This window comes from Equus asinus, chromosome 10 (assembly GCF_041296235.1).
Source record: "Equus asinus isolate D_3611 breed Donkey chromosome 10, EquAss-T2T_v2, whole genome shotgun sequence".
Taxonomy (NCBI): Eukaryota; Metazoa; Chordata; class Mammalia; order Perissodactyla; family Equidae; genus Equus; species Equus asinus.
The window spans coordinates 102,911,445-102,931,945 of record NC_091799.1 but is presented as its reverse complement, the minus strand read 5'-3'; the positions used below and the strand labels follow the sequence as shown (position 1 = coordinate 102,931,945).

The 20,501-nt window shown below is 44.7% G+C and overlaps 1 protein-coding gene across 3 annotated transcripts in view; it reads left to right on the top strand.

Annotated features, from left to right (window-relative positions):
• The first annotated feature begins 3,055 nt into the window (after positions 1 to 3,055).
• Positions 3,056 to 20,501, top strand: part of ADCY2 (adenylate cyclase 2) — a 402,902-nt gene continuing 385,456 nt past the window's right edge. For 2 of the 3 annotated variants that reach the window (XM_014828435.3, XM_014828434.3), the window contains exon 1: positions 3,262 to 3,576. In XM_014828435.3, the coding sequence (XP_014683921.3) occupies positions 3,355 to 3,576 (222 nt within the window). In that variant the 5' untranslated portion in view covers positions 3,262 to 3,354. Of the gene's footprint in view, positions 3,577 to 20,501 lie in introns of all 3 variants that reach the window. The other variant, XM_014828433.3, reaches the window with a different exon arrangement.

Sequence of the window (20,501 nt, the reverse complement as noted above, 5' to 3'; positions counted from 1 at the left end):
TTTCTTTGTGCATTTGGTCACGAATAAACTGACATGGGGTAAACTTATGCGAGAAGGCCTCTGCTCTCTGTGCCTTCCTCCTGGCATAGCAGCCCTGCTACCAAAAGGTGCTGAGATGAACGGGGACTCCTGGGGCGCCCTTTAGTTGCATGCGTCTGTATTCCATGCTCCTGGCTTTGAACTAAAGAGCATTTTTCATTCCACTTCATGCTGCATTTGGGTTATTATTTTGTTTTTTTTTTCTTTCAAAATAGAAACAGTTGTGGACCTTTTAAAAGGCTTACTTGGTGCAATTGATTCTAAAATGCTGATAGAATAACTATAATGATTTTATTGGCTCACACTTTATTTTGTATTAAACATAAACTGACAGAGGTCCCCATAAAAATAAGCACCAAACAAAATAATCACGAAAACAAAACAAAAAGCTCAACAAACCCCAGGGAAGCCTGACAAATCCTTGATCTTTGTATTATCTTTCTTCCACCACTTTTCAAAGTACAGTGGAAATTCCTACAAGGGTCCCAGGTCTGGTCTGCTTTTTCCTGAACATCTGGCACATGGTAGGCACAAAATAAATATTTGTTGAATGAGTGATAAAAAAAAGTCATAAGGGTCAAGGGTAGAATCTCTTTAGTTATATTTGCCGTGGTATTTTACAAAATCTCCTAAAAGTCTTATAACAACCCCCTCTACCATATGGAGAATACATATGGCATAGATACTGGTTGAAAAGAAAGAGAAAATCATTGATTAAACATCTACCTTTCCCTCACAAGTCTTTCAGTTCTTTTTCCCATAAACCTAAATTACGGATTATTTACTTTTTCTTTCTTCTTGAGTGGGTGAAGGCAGACGTTTATCAATACAAGGGGTGAAAAAGCAGCAAGAATTGGAGAGAAGATGATAATTAGTATGTTGCTCCAACAGGAAAAGACTGGAAATGCACAACTCTGTCCAACCCAGAAAATTCTTGGGCAGCGCGGGAGAGAGAGAATGCACAGAACAGAAGCTGCGTCTGACTTCCCACTCAGCCATGCTGCCTTAGGAGGGCTCAGGTTCTGGGTATTTGCAAGCCCCATTCATCAGTGCTGTCATTGCAGCTTACTCTCGGAAGCACCAAAACCCTAAAATCCCGGGTCTAAAAGAAAGAACCCAGCCCAATGGGTGGGTTGGAACCCACGGGAAAGGCTGAGGTTGGAATTACCCAGGTTACAGTCTCCAGCCAGGGTGGTGATACAGGGGAAGGCAGACAAGACCAGGTGGGGGCGGCAGACAACTAACCCGACACACAAGAGAGTTTAATTGTCCTGCTGGGGCGACAGGGTATCCGCCCAGGAGCCAACAGGAGACGTGCAGAGGGGAACTGTTCCCACTCGTTGCCTCCTCCCATTTGTCGGCCCCTCCAGGTCTCCGGCGGGATGGCAGGCCCAGGATCAGGTGAATGAGGACCCCCTGCCAAGGATCCAGCGTCCGGGACACGCCCCAGAGCCCAGCTCCCGCACCCCAGCCCAGCCAAGATCTCCTGCAGAGGGTGGCAGACCTGTGACTTTCTCTGGCCCCTACCCTCTGCGCAGAGCAGGCATTAACTCCTGCTAAAAATAAAACCCATGCAAAGCTCCCCTCTCCCTGTGTGGTCTGGGTCCCGGTCTCCCTGCATGGCCTGGGTCCTACAGTCACGGGGCACGCAGCTACCCAGCTCACATGTCCCTGCCCAGGAGGGGGATAGGACCGCCCTGGCGGGCTGCAGGGCAGCTGGGGAAGGTTTCCGAGGTGTTAGGCGATGCCAGGGCTCGGAGTCCTGAGTGCTGGTCGTCTACTGGAAGAGACAACAAGTGCCGAGGAAGGACTCCCTGGGCCGTTTGCTAGGGTCGTGTGAGAAGAGAGGGTCTCTGTGCCTCGGATTCCTTAGGCTTCTGGAGGAGGTGGGATTTGCGGGTCTTTGGGCCAGAAAACACTCTAATACGAGGAAACATCCAGAAGGGTGGGCTTCTTTGGAGAGCGCCGATGAGATCCCCTGTCCCCACGGCAAAACCTAGCGTCTGGACTCCCAGGCATGTCGGGAGGGGACACTGCCCCCGCGCGCGTCTGCCCCCATGCGGCTCCAGCCGCGTCTCTGCCGCCTACCGTACCCGGTTCCCAAAGGTGACATGGAGGGCGAGAATCCCAGAGGCGCTCCCCCCCCCGCCCTGCGTCCAGCCACACTCTCCCGGTGCGCCCTCGCTGCCATCCGCGCCAGGCAGAACGGGCTCGGGGGCTCGGCGGGGAACATGGCGGGCCAGGGCGCCCCCTAAACCTCCGATCCGGAAAACCTTGGCCCATTGGGCATCCCCAAAGTGAGACTTAAGCTGAAAGTGCAGGGCGCGAGTGAGGCTGCCTGCCCGAGAACGCGCCGGGGTACAGCCTTCAGTCACACCCGCCTCACTCCTCCATTGCGCATTTGGGGCTGTTTTCTGCCAAGGGGACTCCTCGCGTCCCAGCGCCTTTCCGCCCCCTGCAGGGAAGTCTCCCTGCCCTGTGTGACAGTGAGAGGAGCGCGGGAATCCCCCCTTTGCTGAGCAGAGATGAAGAGAGTGGGAAACCCCTACCCACTAATGGGCTGGGGGGGGTAGGAGAACCCCCTCTTCGCGCTCCCAGATAGTGAAAAGGAGGAACTCCCTGCCGTCCTGAGTACCTCCCTGCTCAGCTCTCAGATAGCGAAGAAGAGTGTGGGAGCACCCCACCCCCCTCAACCCAGTAAAAGGTTGGGGGGACTGCAGGGTGGGATTGCGCCCCTTGGTCGCGCTTTGAGCTAGTGGAGAGGAGGTTAGACGCCCCCGCAGTCCTCTGACCTAGGTGGCAAGTGTATGAGTGTGGGGGCGCAGAGTGGACATACCCCCGCCCATGGCTGTGCTCTGAGGGACCTCTCTGTGGCTGAGTGTGGGAGGGCGGAAGAAGGGGACGTCCTGGGTGGGGCGCAGCCGGTGCCCCCCCCTCCCCGCGCCCTCCTCTGGATCCGCCCGTCCCTGGCCTCCCGCGGCGCGTGGCCCGGCCGTCGGGGGGCGGCGGTCGGCGGAGGCCGGGCTGCGCGGCGCAGGGTGGGGGGAGAGGCGGGCCGAGGGCCCCCAGTCGCACCCGCCCCCTCCCGCGCCGTGGCGGCCGCGCCGGCGCCTGGAGCTGCCCCCGAGGCCGCCGCCCGGCCCCCGCCCGCGCGTCAGCGCGCCCAGCCCGGGGCGCGGAGCTCCGCCCGCGCCGGAGGCCCCTGCGCGCAGCTCGGAGCGCGGGCAGCCGGGCCGGCCGAGGCGGCGCGGGGGTGGGACGCGGGCGGCGCACCCGGGCCGGGCGCGCTCGGCGGGCGCCGCGCGAGCCGCCCCGATGTGGCAGGAGGCGATGCGGCGCCGCCGCTACCTGCGGGACCGCGCCGAGGCCGCGGCGGCGGCAGCGGCGGGCGGCGGCGACGGGCTGCAGCGGTCCCGGGACTGGCTCTATGAGTCCTACTACTGCATGAGCCAGCAGCACCCGCTCATCGTCTTCCTGCTGCTCATCGTCATGGGCGCCTGCCTCGCCCTGCTCGCCGTCTTCTTCGCGCTCCGGCTGGTGAGTGGCCCCCCTGCGGGATGGACCCCGCGCATTCCCAGTGCCCGAAAGGAGAGGGATCTAGCCCGCCGAGCCGCGTCCTGCCGAGGGCTGCCCCTCGGCCCGCAGCTCCCTGCCCCTCCTGCCGGCCCGCAGCCGGTCTGGCTCGGGCAAGGGCTCCGGGCAAGAGAAAAGTTTCCTTGGAAGGTTCTGCCCAAAATAAAGTTGCCAGGGTGTCCACCAGGTGGACGGACAGGGCGTGTGGTTTTTCCATCTCAGCGCATCCGCTGGCAAACTCCGCTGCGCTTTGCCCCCGCGCTGCTGCCTGCAACATCCGCCCGAATGGGTCTCAATCCGAGTCAACCAGCGGGTTCTTGGCGAGGCCACTGCACGGCCCCTGAGCTGGCGTTTTAGTTTGGATTGGACGTTATCTAACGTTGTAAAAAACCTGCCTTGGGAAAGTGGTTAATAGCGAGGAAAATGAAAATAAGTATATTATTATACATCTTTGCCTTTAAATCTGTACGTATTTAGTGCCATAGACAGAAGGAGATGGGGTGTTGACCTGTTGTGAATCTTCATCCTCTGAGACCCTAAGGAACAAGCATCGTGGACCATTGCTTTCCTGCTTCTAGAGAGGCAGTTAATCGTGTTGACTGTTTCGTACAGGTTGTTAAAGTGGATTTCATTACTAGAAGCATAATGCAACTCAACAGCTGATGTCAATTTTGCCAATTTATATTTTTCAAGCAGAAATCCTTGGCTGGCTCCCTTGAGCAGTGAGGGGAAATCTGTAGATGGCAGTAAACTTCCTGTTACTGATCATTCTGTTTGTGTGGTTCAAACTTTTACACCGCCTGTGACATGTGTGTGCAGATTTTGTGCCAGGCATGGATTATCCAGTGAGATATTTTTGATCAGTGGTTCATCTGGGGAAGTCTCCAGTGAATGACATTTTTGTAGCTTATAGAATATAAATATGCACCTATATTCGTGTCCACTGAGCAAATAAGTGGATGTTTGCTTATATTCCCCCAAGTGTGCAAAATAGCTGTCCTTGGTATTTGGCAATTTGGTTCTGTTATCTTGAGCCAGATGGTGCTCAAATGTTATGCATGAGAAAACTTGTTATCATCATGGGGTTCTTTAAAAAGTAAAGTTTTCTTTTCCCCCACGCCGCTGGAGAGGTGCTGTCTTATGATGGAATTCAGTGAGGGAAGAATGAAAAATAGAATGTAGGAGACCATGGTGCCACAGATCGTAAACTGGTTCTTATTCTGTAAAACATAGAGCAGAGAGCACCTTTGGATCCTGTATTCTGGGTGTGGGTTCAGGGCAGTCCTCCCCCCACCCCGTAACCAGCCTCCACTGCTCCCTGAGGTGGCATCTTTATCTGTCTTTGCCACTTTTAGGACCGAAAAGGACTCAGAGACTTCTGCTCAGTCTCATTGGCAAGCAGGATCTCTCAAAGCATCTGCTTTTCGTTCCTGTACTTGCAGGGAAGAAAACACGTCCGTTTTCCTCTGGAAATCTGTTCTGCCAGGACACTGCTGCTTGTGATTCTGTTGAATCTGTAATTCAAACCCGTTCTGGCTTGTTCTCTTCTAAGTGGCAAAGGAGGAGCAGGTGATGGCCTATTTATAGTGCCATTAATATATTTAAAGACAAGTGTGAAGTTCATACCTCTCCTACACACACCACTTTGTTTTCTATGAGACAGATCTCTAATTTCTTTAACCTCATTGATAGGGATGTTCTTGAGTGGGTCGGTCAGACATTCAGTGTAGTGGAGCCAAAAGCACTCTTCTCTGGCTTGTCTTTGATCTTCGTGTTTGTGTTTCTTTACACAGTTCCTTTATGTCGCATTTCACCTAATGCAAATGCTGGAGTGTTATCTTTTTAAAAAGTTTATCCAGGTTTCTTCACTCTTCCTTGATAAATCAATCATTTCCACACTTTCCTGGCATTCAGCTAAATTGTCCTAAGCCCAAAGCGGCCGCTTCCCATGGCGTGGCTGTAGCCTACGGTGAGGTCCAGAGACAGTGGAATGGATCCTGTTCTTTGCTGTACCTGGTCCATGGTCTGACTACTGTGTACATCCTTCCAGGTGATGAGCTGTGCAGAAACATTCCAGAATCAGGGAGGGTGACTCGGTCTGGTGGGAAGGCTACCTTCAGGTGGGAAGGCTACCTTCAGGTGGGGACCGGGGTTGCAGGGCTAAGTGGATAGTGGGAAATGCCTGGGAGGAACGGGCACTATTCCCCGAAACTGGACTTTAGGAAGGACTGGGGCAAATCTGAGCTCCTGACAGCTCCTTTCTATTTTGCTTTTAGTAATATCAGAAACAGCAGTTCCACTTTCCAAAAAAATGCTCTCCATCCAGTTAGTCAAAGATGGTTGGGGGGGGGGAGTGTTGGAAGGTGGGACAGTGTTAACACAGAGCTGTGTTCACATGGAGTGGGGTGAGTTCATTTCTCAGACTGGCCAGAGCTTGACTTCCAAGGGATCTACCTTGGGACGTGGAAATAGCTGCTTGGGGCCGGCCCAGGTTTCCACCTTCAAGCGCTTTACTAGAATAGCTAGGCTCTGATGTAATTCAGGAGCTCGACAGATCTATTTTTGCTGCCTGAGATCTTGGACAGTTTCCTTCTTTCCCATGAATCTGCCTGATTTCGATTTCCATTAGACTTCCATCAGTTCTTGTAGTAGAAAAAGTCTGGCAATTTTCTTACCGCACATCCACAGTCTCCTAGAACATTTGGATCACAAAATGATCTTAGCCTTGTCCAAGTACATAGTGATTTTTTGCTATATGTAATTGCCATTGTATAAATTGATCTGAAATATCTATTAAAAAGAAAAAAAGTCAGCTTTATCTTGACTTACTATTTCCCTAATTGACATTATTCACAGACTGATTTCACTTAATTACAGTCGATCATCAATCCGTGATTCTGCATCATTGATCATGAAGTGAAAGTAACCTTCAAGGTGTTTTTATTATGCTGCAAAAATAAATTCTGAGTTGAAACTTCACCGTCTTGCTTAATTGTTTTCTCTATAAAAAGCTATTAAATAGGTTTAACCCTGCATTTGTTGAGAATTATCTAGACATGAAACAAAGTAAATAGAACACGACAGCATGTCTTAAATTTTAATATTCTGTTTAATCATATGAAAAATATTTTCTGTTGCTTATTATGGAAATTTTTAATCATAGTATTGGACACGAGCAAAATAAACTTGGCTTCAGAACACGTGGAACTAATGAGACCAAACGTTAAGTTCTAAGTCTTATGACGTCACTTCATTTTCCAGAACTGGTTCTCATTACTAAATGCATGAAAACCCTTTCTCAGAGTTAAATCATCTATCATTTATTATGTCCAGAATCAACCAGCTTTTCTCTAAATTTGCCTGTCATTGGTAGGAAAGGTTGGCATAAATTTTCTAGTTTGTCAAAATACCAGCTGGCTCCAGCCAGATTTGTTTTGGCTAAAATTTATGATTACAAATAGTATTTGAACCAGAGTAGAAAAATTTTATTCCCATAAATTTTGAATAGTTACATATTTACATAGAATAGTTGAATACATTGAATAGTTCCATAAAATAGATTTTTTTTTGTTTTTTAGTGTGATACTGAAACCTGTGTGTTTATCCTTTTACTAAATATATAACATGTATGATTTTGACAATATGATCTACTTTCTTGCTTTTACTGTGATTTGTTGTGCTAGGTCTTTAAAACAATAACCACAAGGACATTCCATTACAAATCAATTTTCCAGCATCAGGTATTTTTTCTAGGGGCAGATATATCAGAGTGTTTCTTTTATCTGTACATGGAGAAAGAATCTTAATTCTTCCAAAACAAACAAACCCAATCATTGTAGGGGGAAATTGGCTTTATCATTCCAGACAATATTTTGGCGCCCCCAGTGGGTGGAAGGATGTCAATGACAGAGTCAACCCTTCACCCCTTTCTTGGGGGGTGGAAGGCTGGAGAAGGCAGATAAATGTGCTTGGCATCTCCTCTAAGGTGCAGGAAATTCTGTGCGTACTTTCTCTAGTCCAGTAATTCTCAGAGTGGAGGGGAATAGTGCATGTTCGTAGGAATTGAAGTAGAGGTAGCTGAAGATGCATCTATCTATGAATTTCTATACATGCAGGAAAATCTTACTGGGCAGGTATTTGTAATTTGCAACCAGTAATTCACTAAGTCATTTTAGTTATAATTTAACTGCAGTATAAACAAAAGACAAGGAAAAACTGTAATACTCTGTTTGGAAAGTGGTTGCAATTTAGAGAGCTAGCAAGAAAGGATTTAGAAGCATCCTTTGGCTATTAAATTGCATAATTAACTATATGCACAGTAACTTGCCTTCTCCATTTAAAAAAGGCAGAGAGTGTAATGGTTAAGAGCATCCATTTGCGTTGGCATTTTGGCTTTGTCTCTTTCCGTCTCTGTGGTCTTGGGCAAATTGTTTAACCTCCTCATGCCCCAGTTTCCTTGTTTGTAAAAAGGAGTGGTGCCTGCCTCGTAAGATGATGGTTCAAATTAGAACATGTGAAGCACTTAGAACAGTGCCTGGCACAGAATGTGCCCTCAGGAACCGTTGTTGCTAGTGGGTCTTCTATAGTTGGATTTTCCTTGTTGCTGTGAAAGGACACGTGGTCACATATCATTAGAGCTGGAAGGGCACTCCTTCTACAGATGTGGAAACTGAGACCCAAAGAGGCAAGCTCATTTCTTCAAGGTCACACATTTGCAGTGCTGGACTAGGTGCAGGGTGTTTGACTTTTCCTGGGTGAACTTTCCTAGAGATCCCGGCAGGTCTACAATTCCCAGCTCTGGTCCTGGCACAGCAGCAGTTTTCCTGTTGAACTTTCATAGTGATATGAATGTCCTCAACCTTCCTTCTATGTAATGGAGTTACATTTCAATTTTTTTCTTTTTTAATGTTAAAAGAATGTGAGTAGAGATGCTTCCTCACGATTAACTCACTGAGGTAAGCATCATTTATTTTCATTATGCTGAATATTCCCAGTGTCTTCCCCATTAAACAAGAATCCGTTGTAGTTTTGCTTTTGTCGTCTGAGAAGTCGCTGGCATAAATACTGCAGCATGTAACCACCATTCCTGTTGAGTTACATGTGAAACTTACCAATTCTTACTGATATTTTTAAATCAAACATTCTATTTAAAAGATAACACTGTTAGAGCTGATATATTACTCTGTTAAAGTTGTTTCATGCTTCTATTAATCACTTTCATACGTTTGACTAGTAATTGTGGTAGGAGAGGCAAAGCCGGGTGTTTGGGCATAACCCACTGGTTTACTCATCCTTTCTATAACTTGATATTGGCATTGGCACAATCCATCGGACTTCACTCATTCCTTCCTTTGCTGATATTTACTGAGTGCCTACTAAGGCCAGCATGCTGGTGCTCCACCCTGAAGTAGCTGGTCTGTGACACACTGATGTGATCCCATAAACTACTGTTTACCTCTCTCAGATGGCCTGTCAGCCTGGACCCCAAGGCGTGAGGGTATCTGTATCTGGCTCCCTAGCTCCACGGTCTGTGCCCCAGTGACTCCCTCATCTCGAGGGGAGTGGCTTCAGCCTCTCCTTCCTGAGCTTAAACCGTCCAGCCTTTGCTGCGCATTCTTATCAGTATTGGTTTCTGCCTCTGATCCCTACAAAGTTCATGAACTATATATATGAAATATTTTAACTGCTTTGTCATCTGAAGTTCAGAAGAGTTTTGTGAATTCGTCTTGTCTCCGCAACTAATGGTTAATTCTTTCAGGAAAGAAGCGTAGCACTCCCCGTATTTAACACAGCACTCAGCATGTCCCAGGTGCTTAATTAACATACGGGTAATTTATGGTGTAGGAACCTTTTCCTTAGCAGCAGTCATTTCCATCTTGTAGCCTCCTGGTAAGGGCTCAAACCTTTGTTGATGGAGTGGGATCAGGGTCTGTCAACCCTGGATCAATTTTGCCACTAGTGTTTGTTTCTGACAGATTAATTTCTCTGTCTTAGCCTCAGTGAATAACAACCCAGCCTGTGGAGATCTGTTGGGAATTAAGTAGGATAGACCACAGGAGCATTTAGCACAGTGCCGGGCACATATCGTACCCGAAACAAATGTAGGTCACTGTTATGTTTCTACCACAGAGGATTCTCCTTATCAGGGTCTCCTGTGGATGTCTTTCTGGCTGAAAACTAAATGAGTACTAGGATTTTTCAAACCTAGGTATGAAAGAGCTAGAAATGTGTTTCTATTTATGTGATCAGTGTTGTGCATATAACTTGGAGGTATTAAAAAAAGAGAGACAAGGAGAAGCATAGATTGTTTAGTTAAGAGTCACATTTTGACATAAGTTTAACGTTCTCCAGCCAAATTGAACACTCATATTGACCTTCATGTTTTTAAATTTTTTTACTTTTGGATAATGTTACATACAGTTACCAAGAGTAGTAACATATTTACCATGGTTTCTTGATAGCAAACTAGGAAATTGACACACACCTGGCAGTTCAGGTTTGCAATTACTAGGTGCATTTGGGAAGTGAGAAAGGATTGTTGAGTTAGCTTGTGTGTGTGGTCCATTTGTCCAAATTAAGACCTTGCTAATGTTGCTTCAGTGTCCTCTTTGTATAAGGATACAATAAAAGTTTCAGGGACAGGAACAAGGAGCCTTTGGAGGAAGACTTCATTAGTTCCACTGTCACTGGCAATGTTACAAATAATTCTTTCTGTTCTGTCTTTTTGCTTGGGCTTAAACGTCTGTCCCCAGGAGCCAGCCTCTGGTGAGAGAGTGATGGACACAGTAATGAGAGGCTCAACCTGAAAAACCTTTGTGGGCAGCTTTGCCAACCAGTTTTCTGACTCTGCCCAGGGTTCTAGAACGATGGCGCCAAGACTGAGAGAATGAGAAGATAGACTGGGGTCTCGGCTGTTAGGGATGCCTAAGGCCAGTTGTATCTCAGAGTTGAACGAGGTCACTTTAAAAAAACTTGTTGCTTGAAGTGGGAATTTTCAGTTATTAGCACAATTAAAATAGATTGAATGAATAATTTATTGCATTTGAAACATACAGACATAGACTACAATAGCTTCTTTTTAGAACACTGAAATTCTTGACATTTCTCAGGATGGTTATTATTGTCTGAGAGAATCTTGTGAATAGGTCAAGTCTCCAGGGTCTCCGCCCAACTGACGATAGTGGATCAGTATGATTGTCATGGGATCTCCTGACTGCAAGATCTTGGAGTTGGAGCTTCTGCCCATTTCCACCAATGTCCTTTACTATTGCTCAGACATGACCATGTCAGGATGTTACAGCTAGGACAAGCCAGAACTCAAAGGTGCTGGCTTTCATTCCTACGTGCTAACCCCCTAGACTCAATGATTGTGTGTGTGTTTGAAATGTCCTATATTGTTTTTTAAAGCTGTATGACAAACAAAAGGCAAAATAATTAAGATTTCAAGCTACTAGTGATCTGTGGACATTATAAAGGAAACAGAATTTTAGACCAGTTCATTCCTAGAATCAATAAAAGCTATTGATGTTAAAAATTCAGAGAAGAAAGAGATCAGGTGAACACAAATCAAAGAGATAGTGAAGAAATGTGTCCGTGGTTCAGACATATGGTGGACCTAATGTATTGTCCCTTCCCATCATCGACTTACAGTTAATTCAGATGTATATAACATGTGTTCTTCGGAATTGAATTTTAGGTACACAGAATGTGATGTCTCACTTGATTAACCTGATTACTCTTTGATTCTTGAGCACAATCCTCATTGATCTCTATCTGGCTTGCTTATTTATTTATACTAAAATAAACACTGGTGAACTCAGTCCAAACTAGAATGTCTCTAATAACATATTTCCATCTGTATGCTACACCTGCCCCATTCTCTTACCTACCTTCAGAAGTAAAATGTATATGGCACTTTTTTTTTTCTTGAGGAAGATTAGCCCTGAGCTAACTACTGCCAGTCCTCCTCTTTTTTGCTCAGGAAGCCTGGCCCAGAGCTAACATCGTGCTCATCTTCCTCTGCTTTATACATGGGATGGCTACCACAGCATGGCGTGCCAAGCAGTCCCATATCAACACCCGGGATCCGAACCGGCGAATTCCGGGCCGCCGAGATGTGGAAGGTGCGAACTTAACCGCTGTGCCACCGGGCCAGCCCCTGTATATGGCACTTTTTATTTATCATTCCCTTGCTTTTCTTTCAGTTCATTTTATCACATACACACACATATATATCATATACATACACATATCGTATGTGTATGGTATATATGTGGTATGAGGTAGTGATCAAAATCCATTTATGTATTTTTCCTTGTGGAGAATGAATTTTTATTGATCTATTTTAGTTAATCCTTTTCTCACATCTGTCATATATCAAAATTCCATATATGAGTGGTTTGTTGTGGGCTATCTATTCTGTTCCATTGGTTAAATTTTGGTTTTATCCTATAATACTGTGTGCACGCACGCACACAAACATACACACAGTATGATTACTAAAGCTTTATGATAAGTATTTATATTAAGCAGGGCAGGTAACATTCAACTCCTTCAAAAGTTTCTTGGTTATTCTTGACCTTTTGTTCTTCCATATAAACTTTACAATCGCCTTATGTCAACTCCATAAGAAAAAACTCTATTGGGATTTTGTTAGTATCATTTTGAATCTGTTGATTCATTGCTGAGAATTGGTATTTATGATATTAAACTTTTCTATCCATGAACATGGGCCATCTCCCCATTCACTTGTGTGCTTCAGGAAACTTTCACAGTTTTCTGTATGCTGCTCTTACTTCTCCATCCAAAAAGATATTTTGTAGTTTGTTGTTTACCATAAATGGTGTTTTAAAAATTATGATTTTTCTTATTTTGTTGCTGATGGAAAGTGATACAGTTGAATTTTGGATATCAATTTTATATCCAGGCAACTTGTTATCATATCCTTTTTATTACTAGTAACTGAAATGCAGATTCTTTCAGGTTTCCTCTACAGACAATCATGTCTTCTGCAAATACTGAGAGTTTTATTTCCTCTTTTCCAGGACTAAGGCCTTTCATTTCTTTTTCTTGCATTATTAAGCTGGTGAGGAACTCTAATATGATATTGGCAGAATTGGTGATTGTGGGTACCCTTGCATTTTCTTAATTTTAAAGGGAATTCCTTCATAGTTTATCCTTTTAAGATGATGTTGCTTGTAGGTTTTTGTAGATATCCTTTGAGATTACCTTTTACTCTAATTTACACAAAAGTTTAAAAGTGATTCGGTGTTGAATTTTACCAAATTGGGATAAATGTATGCTTTTTGTTTTTTTTAATCTGCCAGTGTAATAAATAATAGTTATAGATTTTCTAATATTAAACAATTTTCATATTCCTGAGACAAATTCAGTTTTCATGATATCTCTTATAAAATGTTGAATTCAATGTGCTAACATTTTGTTTAAGAGTTTTGCAAATATGTTCTTTGGTGAAATGAGTTTGGAATATTCCTTTATCGAATTGTCATTTTTCTTTTAATTAAAGTTTTGCTAGTCTTATAAAATAAGTCAGGGAGCATGCCTTATTTTTCAGTTTTCTAGAACAGTTTTCTCTATGTTGGAAAGAGTTGATAGACTTTGCTTAGAAAACCACGTGGGCCTGTTGCTTTCTTTGTCTAAATTTCACTGTAGTATCTTTGATAGTAATAGGATTATTTCGTATTTCTAATTTGAGACAGTTTCTTGAGACTAATTCTTGAGTCAGTTTCAATATGATTTTCTAGAAATTTTTGCATTTCATCCAAATTCTGAAATTTAATGGCATGCATTTGATAATACTGTTCTCATTTTAGCACTTTACGTATACTCTATCTCTGATTTTTACTTATAATGTTATTTTTACAGGATTTCTTTTTTTCCTTACTTAGTCTCATCAGATCTCTATTTTATTTTAACTTTTTCAAGAACCTTTCTTTGTCTTTGCTGATCCTCTCTATTGCATTTTTGTTTTCTATTTTGTTTGTTTCTGCTATCTTTTTTATTTTTATTTTTTTTGAGGAAGATTAGCCCTGAGCTAACTACTGCCACTCCTCCTTTTTTTGCTGGGGAAGCCTGGCCCTGAGCTAACATCGTGCCCATCTTCCTCTGCTTTATATGTGGGATGCCTACCACAGCATGGCGTCCCAAGCGGTGGCATGTCCGCACCCGGGATCCGAACTGGCGAACCCCAGTCGGCCGAGAAGCGGAATGTGTGAACTTAACCGCTGCGCCACTGGGCCGGCCCCCTTCTGCTATTATCTTTATTAGTTCTTGTATGAGTCAGAACATAATAGATTATGCTATGGAAACAAACAACTCCAAAATCTTAGTGGCTTAGCACAACAAAGGTTTATATTTTGCTCACTCTACACAGTAAATGGGAGTGAGCAAGGGGACTCTCCCACGGCAGTCATGCCGGGATTCAGAATGAAGGAAGCTGCACCTCAGAACGTCTTTCCTTCCTCACTTGCTATACCAGGGAAGAAAAGAGTGTTTCAGTGTCTTGCTACTGGCAATTGACGTCTTCCACCTGGAAGTGACATATCACTTTCATTCATTTTTCATTGCTGAGAGTAAGTATTCTATTTCTCTACTGCTGCATAAAAAACCCCCACAAAACTTAGTAAGTGGAAACAACGACATCTTTTATTTCCTCCTGAATCAGCAAGTTGGGCAGGTTGGCAGTGGAAGCTCATCCTTGCTCCATGTGTCAGCTGGGGTGGCTTAAAGGCTGGGAGCTGGAGTCCCCTTCAGACTTGTTCACTTTTATATGCAGTGGTCAATGCTGGCTGGCAGCTGAGATTCAGTTGGGACTGTAGGCTGGAACACCTTCATATGACCTTTCCACATGGTTACTTGGCTTCTTCACAGTGTGGTACTGGATTCTAAAAATGATCATCCTAAAAGAAGAAGAGGGGAGTACATGGAATTCTTATAATCCTGTCTCTGAAGTTAGATAATACCACTTTTACCATAGCTTATTGGTTGAAATGTCACAAAGATCTGCACAGATGCAGTCAAAGGGGTCATAGAACCTCGCTTGATGAGAGGAATGTCAGTTGCATGTAAGATGGGATGTGGTGTGGCCTCATCTGTGGAAAATACAGTCTGCCCCAGTACCTTGTATGGCCATGTCAAACTTCATATGCCTGGAAGGAGGGCATATCAGTTAGCTTGTGCTGTGTGACAACCACTCCAAAATTTAATAGGTTGGAGTAACTACCCTTTTATTTAGCTCACAATTCTGTGGGTCAGCTCTTGGCTCTTCTGATCTACTTGCTCACTTGATCTCTGCTGGTTGATTTCATGTCTGTGTGGTCAGTGACAGGTCTCTTGGTAGCTGGATCATCTAAGGTGGCCTCATTTACATGTGTGGCCAGTTGTCAGGCTGTCAGCTAGGGCTGTTGGATAAGATGATGGGGTCTCTGGGCTACATGTCTCTGCTCATTTAGCAGGCTAGCCTGAGCTCCTTGCAGGGAATTCACAGGGTTCTATAAGAGCAGGGGGGAAGAGGACAAGCCCCAGGAATTTTGAAGTCTTTGTGTCATGCACCTGTCATCAGATTGGCCAAAGAGAGTCACACGGCCAGGGTCAGAGTCACTGTAGGAGAGAATTACACCAGGGCATGAACACAGGCAAGGGGATTAGTGCACCCAGTTTTGCTGACAAAACCACAACAGAGTGGTGAACTAGAATGCTTATCAGCCCTAATTACTACTACAGTCCACCTACCTGGTCACCAAATATTTAGTTTACTCCTTCCCGAAGAAAACGTACATATCCCTTTCTCAAGAGTGATAACCCAGAAGTCCCATCCACTAATGAAAGGAAGCTCAAAGTCTAGGATCTCTGAGTGAAGGACACTTGTTCAGAGGGAATGCTGAGCAGTCATGTCTATATAAAGTCTGAATGTGGCTTCTCTTGATCTGGAGACCTATGGACTAAAAAGACTTGTTATCAACCATCCAGTTTACAAATGGCAACCCCAATAAACTCTCCCATCATCCCAAGGGAAGATTGACGTACATTGGTCTCTGGTTTGTAGCAATTCCAAATCCCCAGGGCAGGCAGTTTGAGGGCCCCAGGCCCTGGGCCTGGGGATTGCTTCTTCATTAGACCCAGATTCTTGCCCTGGAAATGGTCCCCTTGTCTATTGTTTTCTGTGACATCTGAACCTGCCCTTTGGGAGGTTCTTCCTTGTTTACCATCCTCTTGACAACATCTGGATTGAGTGTTAGGGAGTATGCCCTAGCTGAGGACTGAGCAGTTTTCTCCGCCCATTTCCTACCATAGATAGAGACCCAAATTTCCTTTAAGTCTCGAAAAGCCATAGTAAAGGTTGACATTTCTTTTGGAAACAAAAATCACTCAGAACAACTTCTACTTCTTATCTGTTTAATTTCAGTCATCTTCAGGTGTCAGTGACCATAGCCGTAGTTCTTCTCAAGACACATTTCTTAGATTTGCTATGTTTCTTTACCTTCTCACCCCATCTCTCTCTCTCTCTTTTTTCTGTGTGTGCTTTTAGCCTCTTTGGGAAACACTCTGGTTCTCTTTTCTCTGCACCATTTTGTCCAATCAAAAGGATTTACTGGCACTGTACTCTTACCTGGACTTTACTCTGAGACGCCTTAATCCATCCATTTGCCACAGTGGGTTTGGTTTTTCCCCCCGCATGGCTGAGTTTTAGTCAGCCTTTCTAAGTCTAGGAACGCGTTTTATCATTGACTGAGTGGGACTGAGGAGCACTCCCTCTTCCAGCCTGACAAACCCATGTAATCCTACACTGTTTGGCTTCCTTTTCATTCCTCCTCATAACTGAGCAGTTATTTTCTGATCTTATCTTTTCCTTGTAGTACCTTAACAAATGCAGTCAACAGCAACGAAGCCACACTTGTAACATTTTATTTAATGACCTCTTCTAGATCAGGGCTCAGCAAGACTCTGGCCTGGGCTCAAATCTGACCCACTGCCTATTTTTTCAGAGGAAGTTTTATTGGAATACAGCCTGACCATTCATTTCCATATGATCTATGACTGTGTTTAAGGAACAGCAGCAGAGTTAAATTGTGTGACAGTGACCATATGGACTGAAGAAAGCTTAAAATATTTATGATCTCATCCTTTACCAAAAAAGTTCACCGAGCCCTACTCTAGACTTACAATCCTATTAAGGCATCTTTTGTCATCCAAGATAAAGCAGTTGACCAAATGTTGGACCATTGCTTACCTTGGGTTGCCATTTTTCCATCTTTGATGACATTTTCCTTGCTGCTTCTGCCACCTAGCAGCTATCAATGCTACACATTTTAGGTTTTATTGGAGCAGCATCCTATTTCATGTACTAATATTTGTTATCAGTAAAAATGTTATAAATTGTGATGGGTTAACAAACAAACCCCAAATTTGGCTTAACACACCAGAGGTTTATTTCTTGCACACATATTCTGGCCAGAGTGGGCCAGGAGGGAAGTTCTGCTCATCTCAGTTACTCGGAGAGCTGGGCTGTAGGAGTCTTCCTGGTGACATGGTCTTTGCACCATGGCAAGGAAACAGCCGTGGGCCTCACTCTGGCATTTACATCCCTCTGCCCAGGAGAGCGACACTTTAGTCCTGCTCACATTTTATTGCCTGAGCATGGTTACTTCTAACTTCAGAGGAGGTCAGGAAGTGCTCCCTGGAGGAACCCAGAAGGAGGGAATGGGGCATATTTCTGAAGGTCCCTGACCACCACGTCTTCCTTCTTTTGGTTTCTTTTGTTGTAACTTTTCCTAGTTTCTGAAGGTGATACTTAGGTCACTAGTTTTCAGCCTTCTGTTTTCAGTATAAAGCTTAGCACCAGAAGGGAGCTTTGGGATCAGCAGAGAAGTTGTAACCAGTGGGAGCTTGCCAGGAAATCTGAGAAGCCGAGCGCATGTAACTTCTGGCCGAAGACAGCCCCCACAGGGGAATTCGTGGGAGGCTGTCACCTTCACATGACACCACCTCTGTAAGTGCGCAGCCAAATATCCGGTGAGGAGCCCAGTCTGGGCTTCTGAGGTCAGAGTGCTGCCTGTGGAGCAGCGGAGAGCAAGGGCAGGTTGGAACCCACTAGGCTTGTCCGTGTGTTTCTCCAGCCATACCTGACCCGGCAGGCCATCCTTCCTGGGGGCTGCTTCCTGTCCACCTCCCAAATCTTGGGCAAGTGCCTCCTTAGGCCAACTCTCACCCTGGGAAGGGGATTCTGAGAAGTAGCTTTAACCAGTCTGACAATAGAACAATCCAGCAGAGTCTACTGCTTGTCAACTGGGCATCACATATGCCTCTCTTAACTATATTTTACTTCTGAATACAGAAAATAGCAGAATCATGCTTCAACCTAGTATGATACAACTGTTCTTTGTACAACCGAAGATACACTAACCATATGTCCCTAAAAGAGGATATAAAGGAGCATTTTGTCCATTTTAATGACGTTTATTTCTCTTCTAAGTAACAGTCCCTTTAAAGATTCTGTTTCTTGTATACTTGGATATAAAGGCTATTAATACACTATAAATATATCATAGGCAGAAGGAGAAAGAAAAATTAATAATTTAATATGCACATGCACAAAAATATATTCATGTCAAACCAAGGAAGAAATATTTATAATTACTACCATCCTCACTTCTACAACTGATCATGTGGAAGTGGCTGGTGTTTTAACTTCTTGCTTCCACTATCCATTCCATATTCCCTTTGCCCTGTCCTAGCATCTTATCTGGTCATATTTCCTTGCCTGGTGGGATGACACTCCACATGGTACTTTGCAGTTAGACAGTATTTATTGTTAGACATTTCCATGAACTTTTATCACAGGACATGGAGCACCGGGAGACACCCTGATAATCTTCTGCTTCTGATTCTAGTCATCCTCTTTCCTGCCCGCGTTGTGTATTAGTGACTCAATTTTCCTTGATAGTCATGATCAGTAGCCCCAGCCAGTGCCAAAAGCTCTTCTCTGCCCATTGGTTCGGTGACATTAGTAGTCTAGAGTGGCCAGATAGCAATCTGTCTCCAGTTTAATGGAAACATTATTGAGTTTCCTGGTGGAGACAATTTTCCTTGGGCAACTAAGCCTTCTAAATTGGAACAGCTCAAATTTACAGAAATGGGAATTATGACATTTTGCTAGAGGATCATTAATAGGGCAGCCACTCTTATTTCCACCCCTTGATTCCCAGACCTGTGGATCCTGGCTCTTGGAGAACCAGTGCCATGTATTGGTTGCTGTTTCAGAGCATCTGCTGCATCCTGGAAGACATTCCCCCAGCCCCACAAGGTGTTGCCCACAAGCAGGCCCCCTAACTGAGTCTTTAGAAGGTCTTTCCTCCTTCACTCAAGGAAGCTGCTTCAGGGCAATGAGCAGGGTAAGACCAGTGAATTCCAAGAGCATGAGCTCATCGTCACACTTCATTTGCTGTAAACTGAATGTTTCGGTCAGAAGTGATGCTGGGTGAAATTCCCTGTGAGTGAATACTGTATTGTACAAGTCCACATGTGGTGATTTGGGCAGGAGCTTTGTGGACAGGAAAGCAAAACCCATCTCTGGAATAAATTGAATTCAAGTAAGAACAAATTGCTGCACCTTCCATCGTGGAAGTGGTCACTTATAATCAACCTGCCATAGATGGCTGGCTGGTCCTCTAGAGAATGATACACGTAAGGGGCTCAGAGGTTTACTGCTTCAGTTGTCTCCTGCAGGACCACCTATAATCCAGACCTAGATTTTTATTTCCTCAGGCAGCTGGTCATAGGGAACTCTCTGTGAGGACATAGGTACAGATTCAGAGAGAGAGAGGAGGCAGTGTGGCAGCAGTAGAGGCTATGAGTATCTGTGGCATTTGCTCATGCAAGTTACTTGTGCCTTCAGAACCTATCTGAGCCCTGGTTTGTGCATACCACCTCCATTTGATGATGAGATGCTACTGTACAGATCCAACTTCATAGCCTGGAGGGTCACGCAGCACTCCATCAGTGATGGGAATCTTCAATGGGATTTGGTGGTCTGTGGTCAGCGTTCAATTTCTTCTGGGGTCTGATAATAAGCCTGCAGCTGTTTCTCAAGAGGAGAATAAAAATCTGCAGAATCACTAAGGCACCTTCATAAAGCACTGGTTTGAGTGGAAAAGTGAGAGCTTACAGGGAGATCTGTGAAGACAAACACAACTAGTCACCCAAAGGATAAGCAAGATGGAGGAGCTCAGTGGAAAGGTCTCTGGAAATCTCTTGCTTCTATGTAGCTACTACCTCTGTGCTTTTGTAGACGGGTCTCTGCTGGGCCACTGTTCACCAGCAGCCAGAAATTGGGCAGAAGAGCAGGGTATGGGGCAGGGGAGGGGCAGGACAAGCTGAAGCCTGCCTAGACCTCTGTGACTGCCCATAGTCATATCTAACTGCAAAGACCTTAGGGGAGAAGGTGCTTCACTTTTGCATCCCAAATCTGGCACAAATTCCTCTTCTGTTCAACTCTAACCAAGAGCCATAAAGGGAAGTGGGTTCTGGGAAATGTAACTCCCAGCAAAACCAAATTGACAATAGAACAATTCAGCTCAACTTTGAAGATTTCCTCCAAGCACCAGTTTCCCTCCAAGCACCGCTTTTCCTGCATACTGCAAATATTGATATGTATTGTTTTCATTATTCTTTTTAAATTCATGTTATGATTTCTGTTTTGATCCAAAAATTATTTAGAGTTGTGCATCTTATGTTGTTACAAATATGTGGTAATTTTTAATTTATGATTTTGTTTTAAACTTCTAATTTGAAATTGTTGTGATCAAAGAATATGGATCTCTATGATACTTCTTAGAAATTTTTTGCAAGTTTCCTGGTACATGATTTTTATA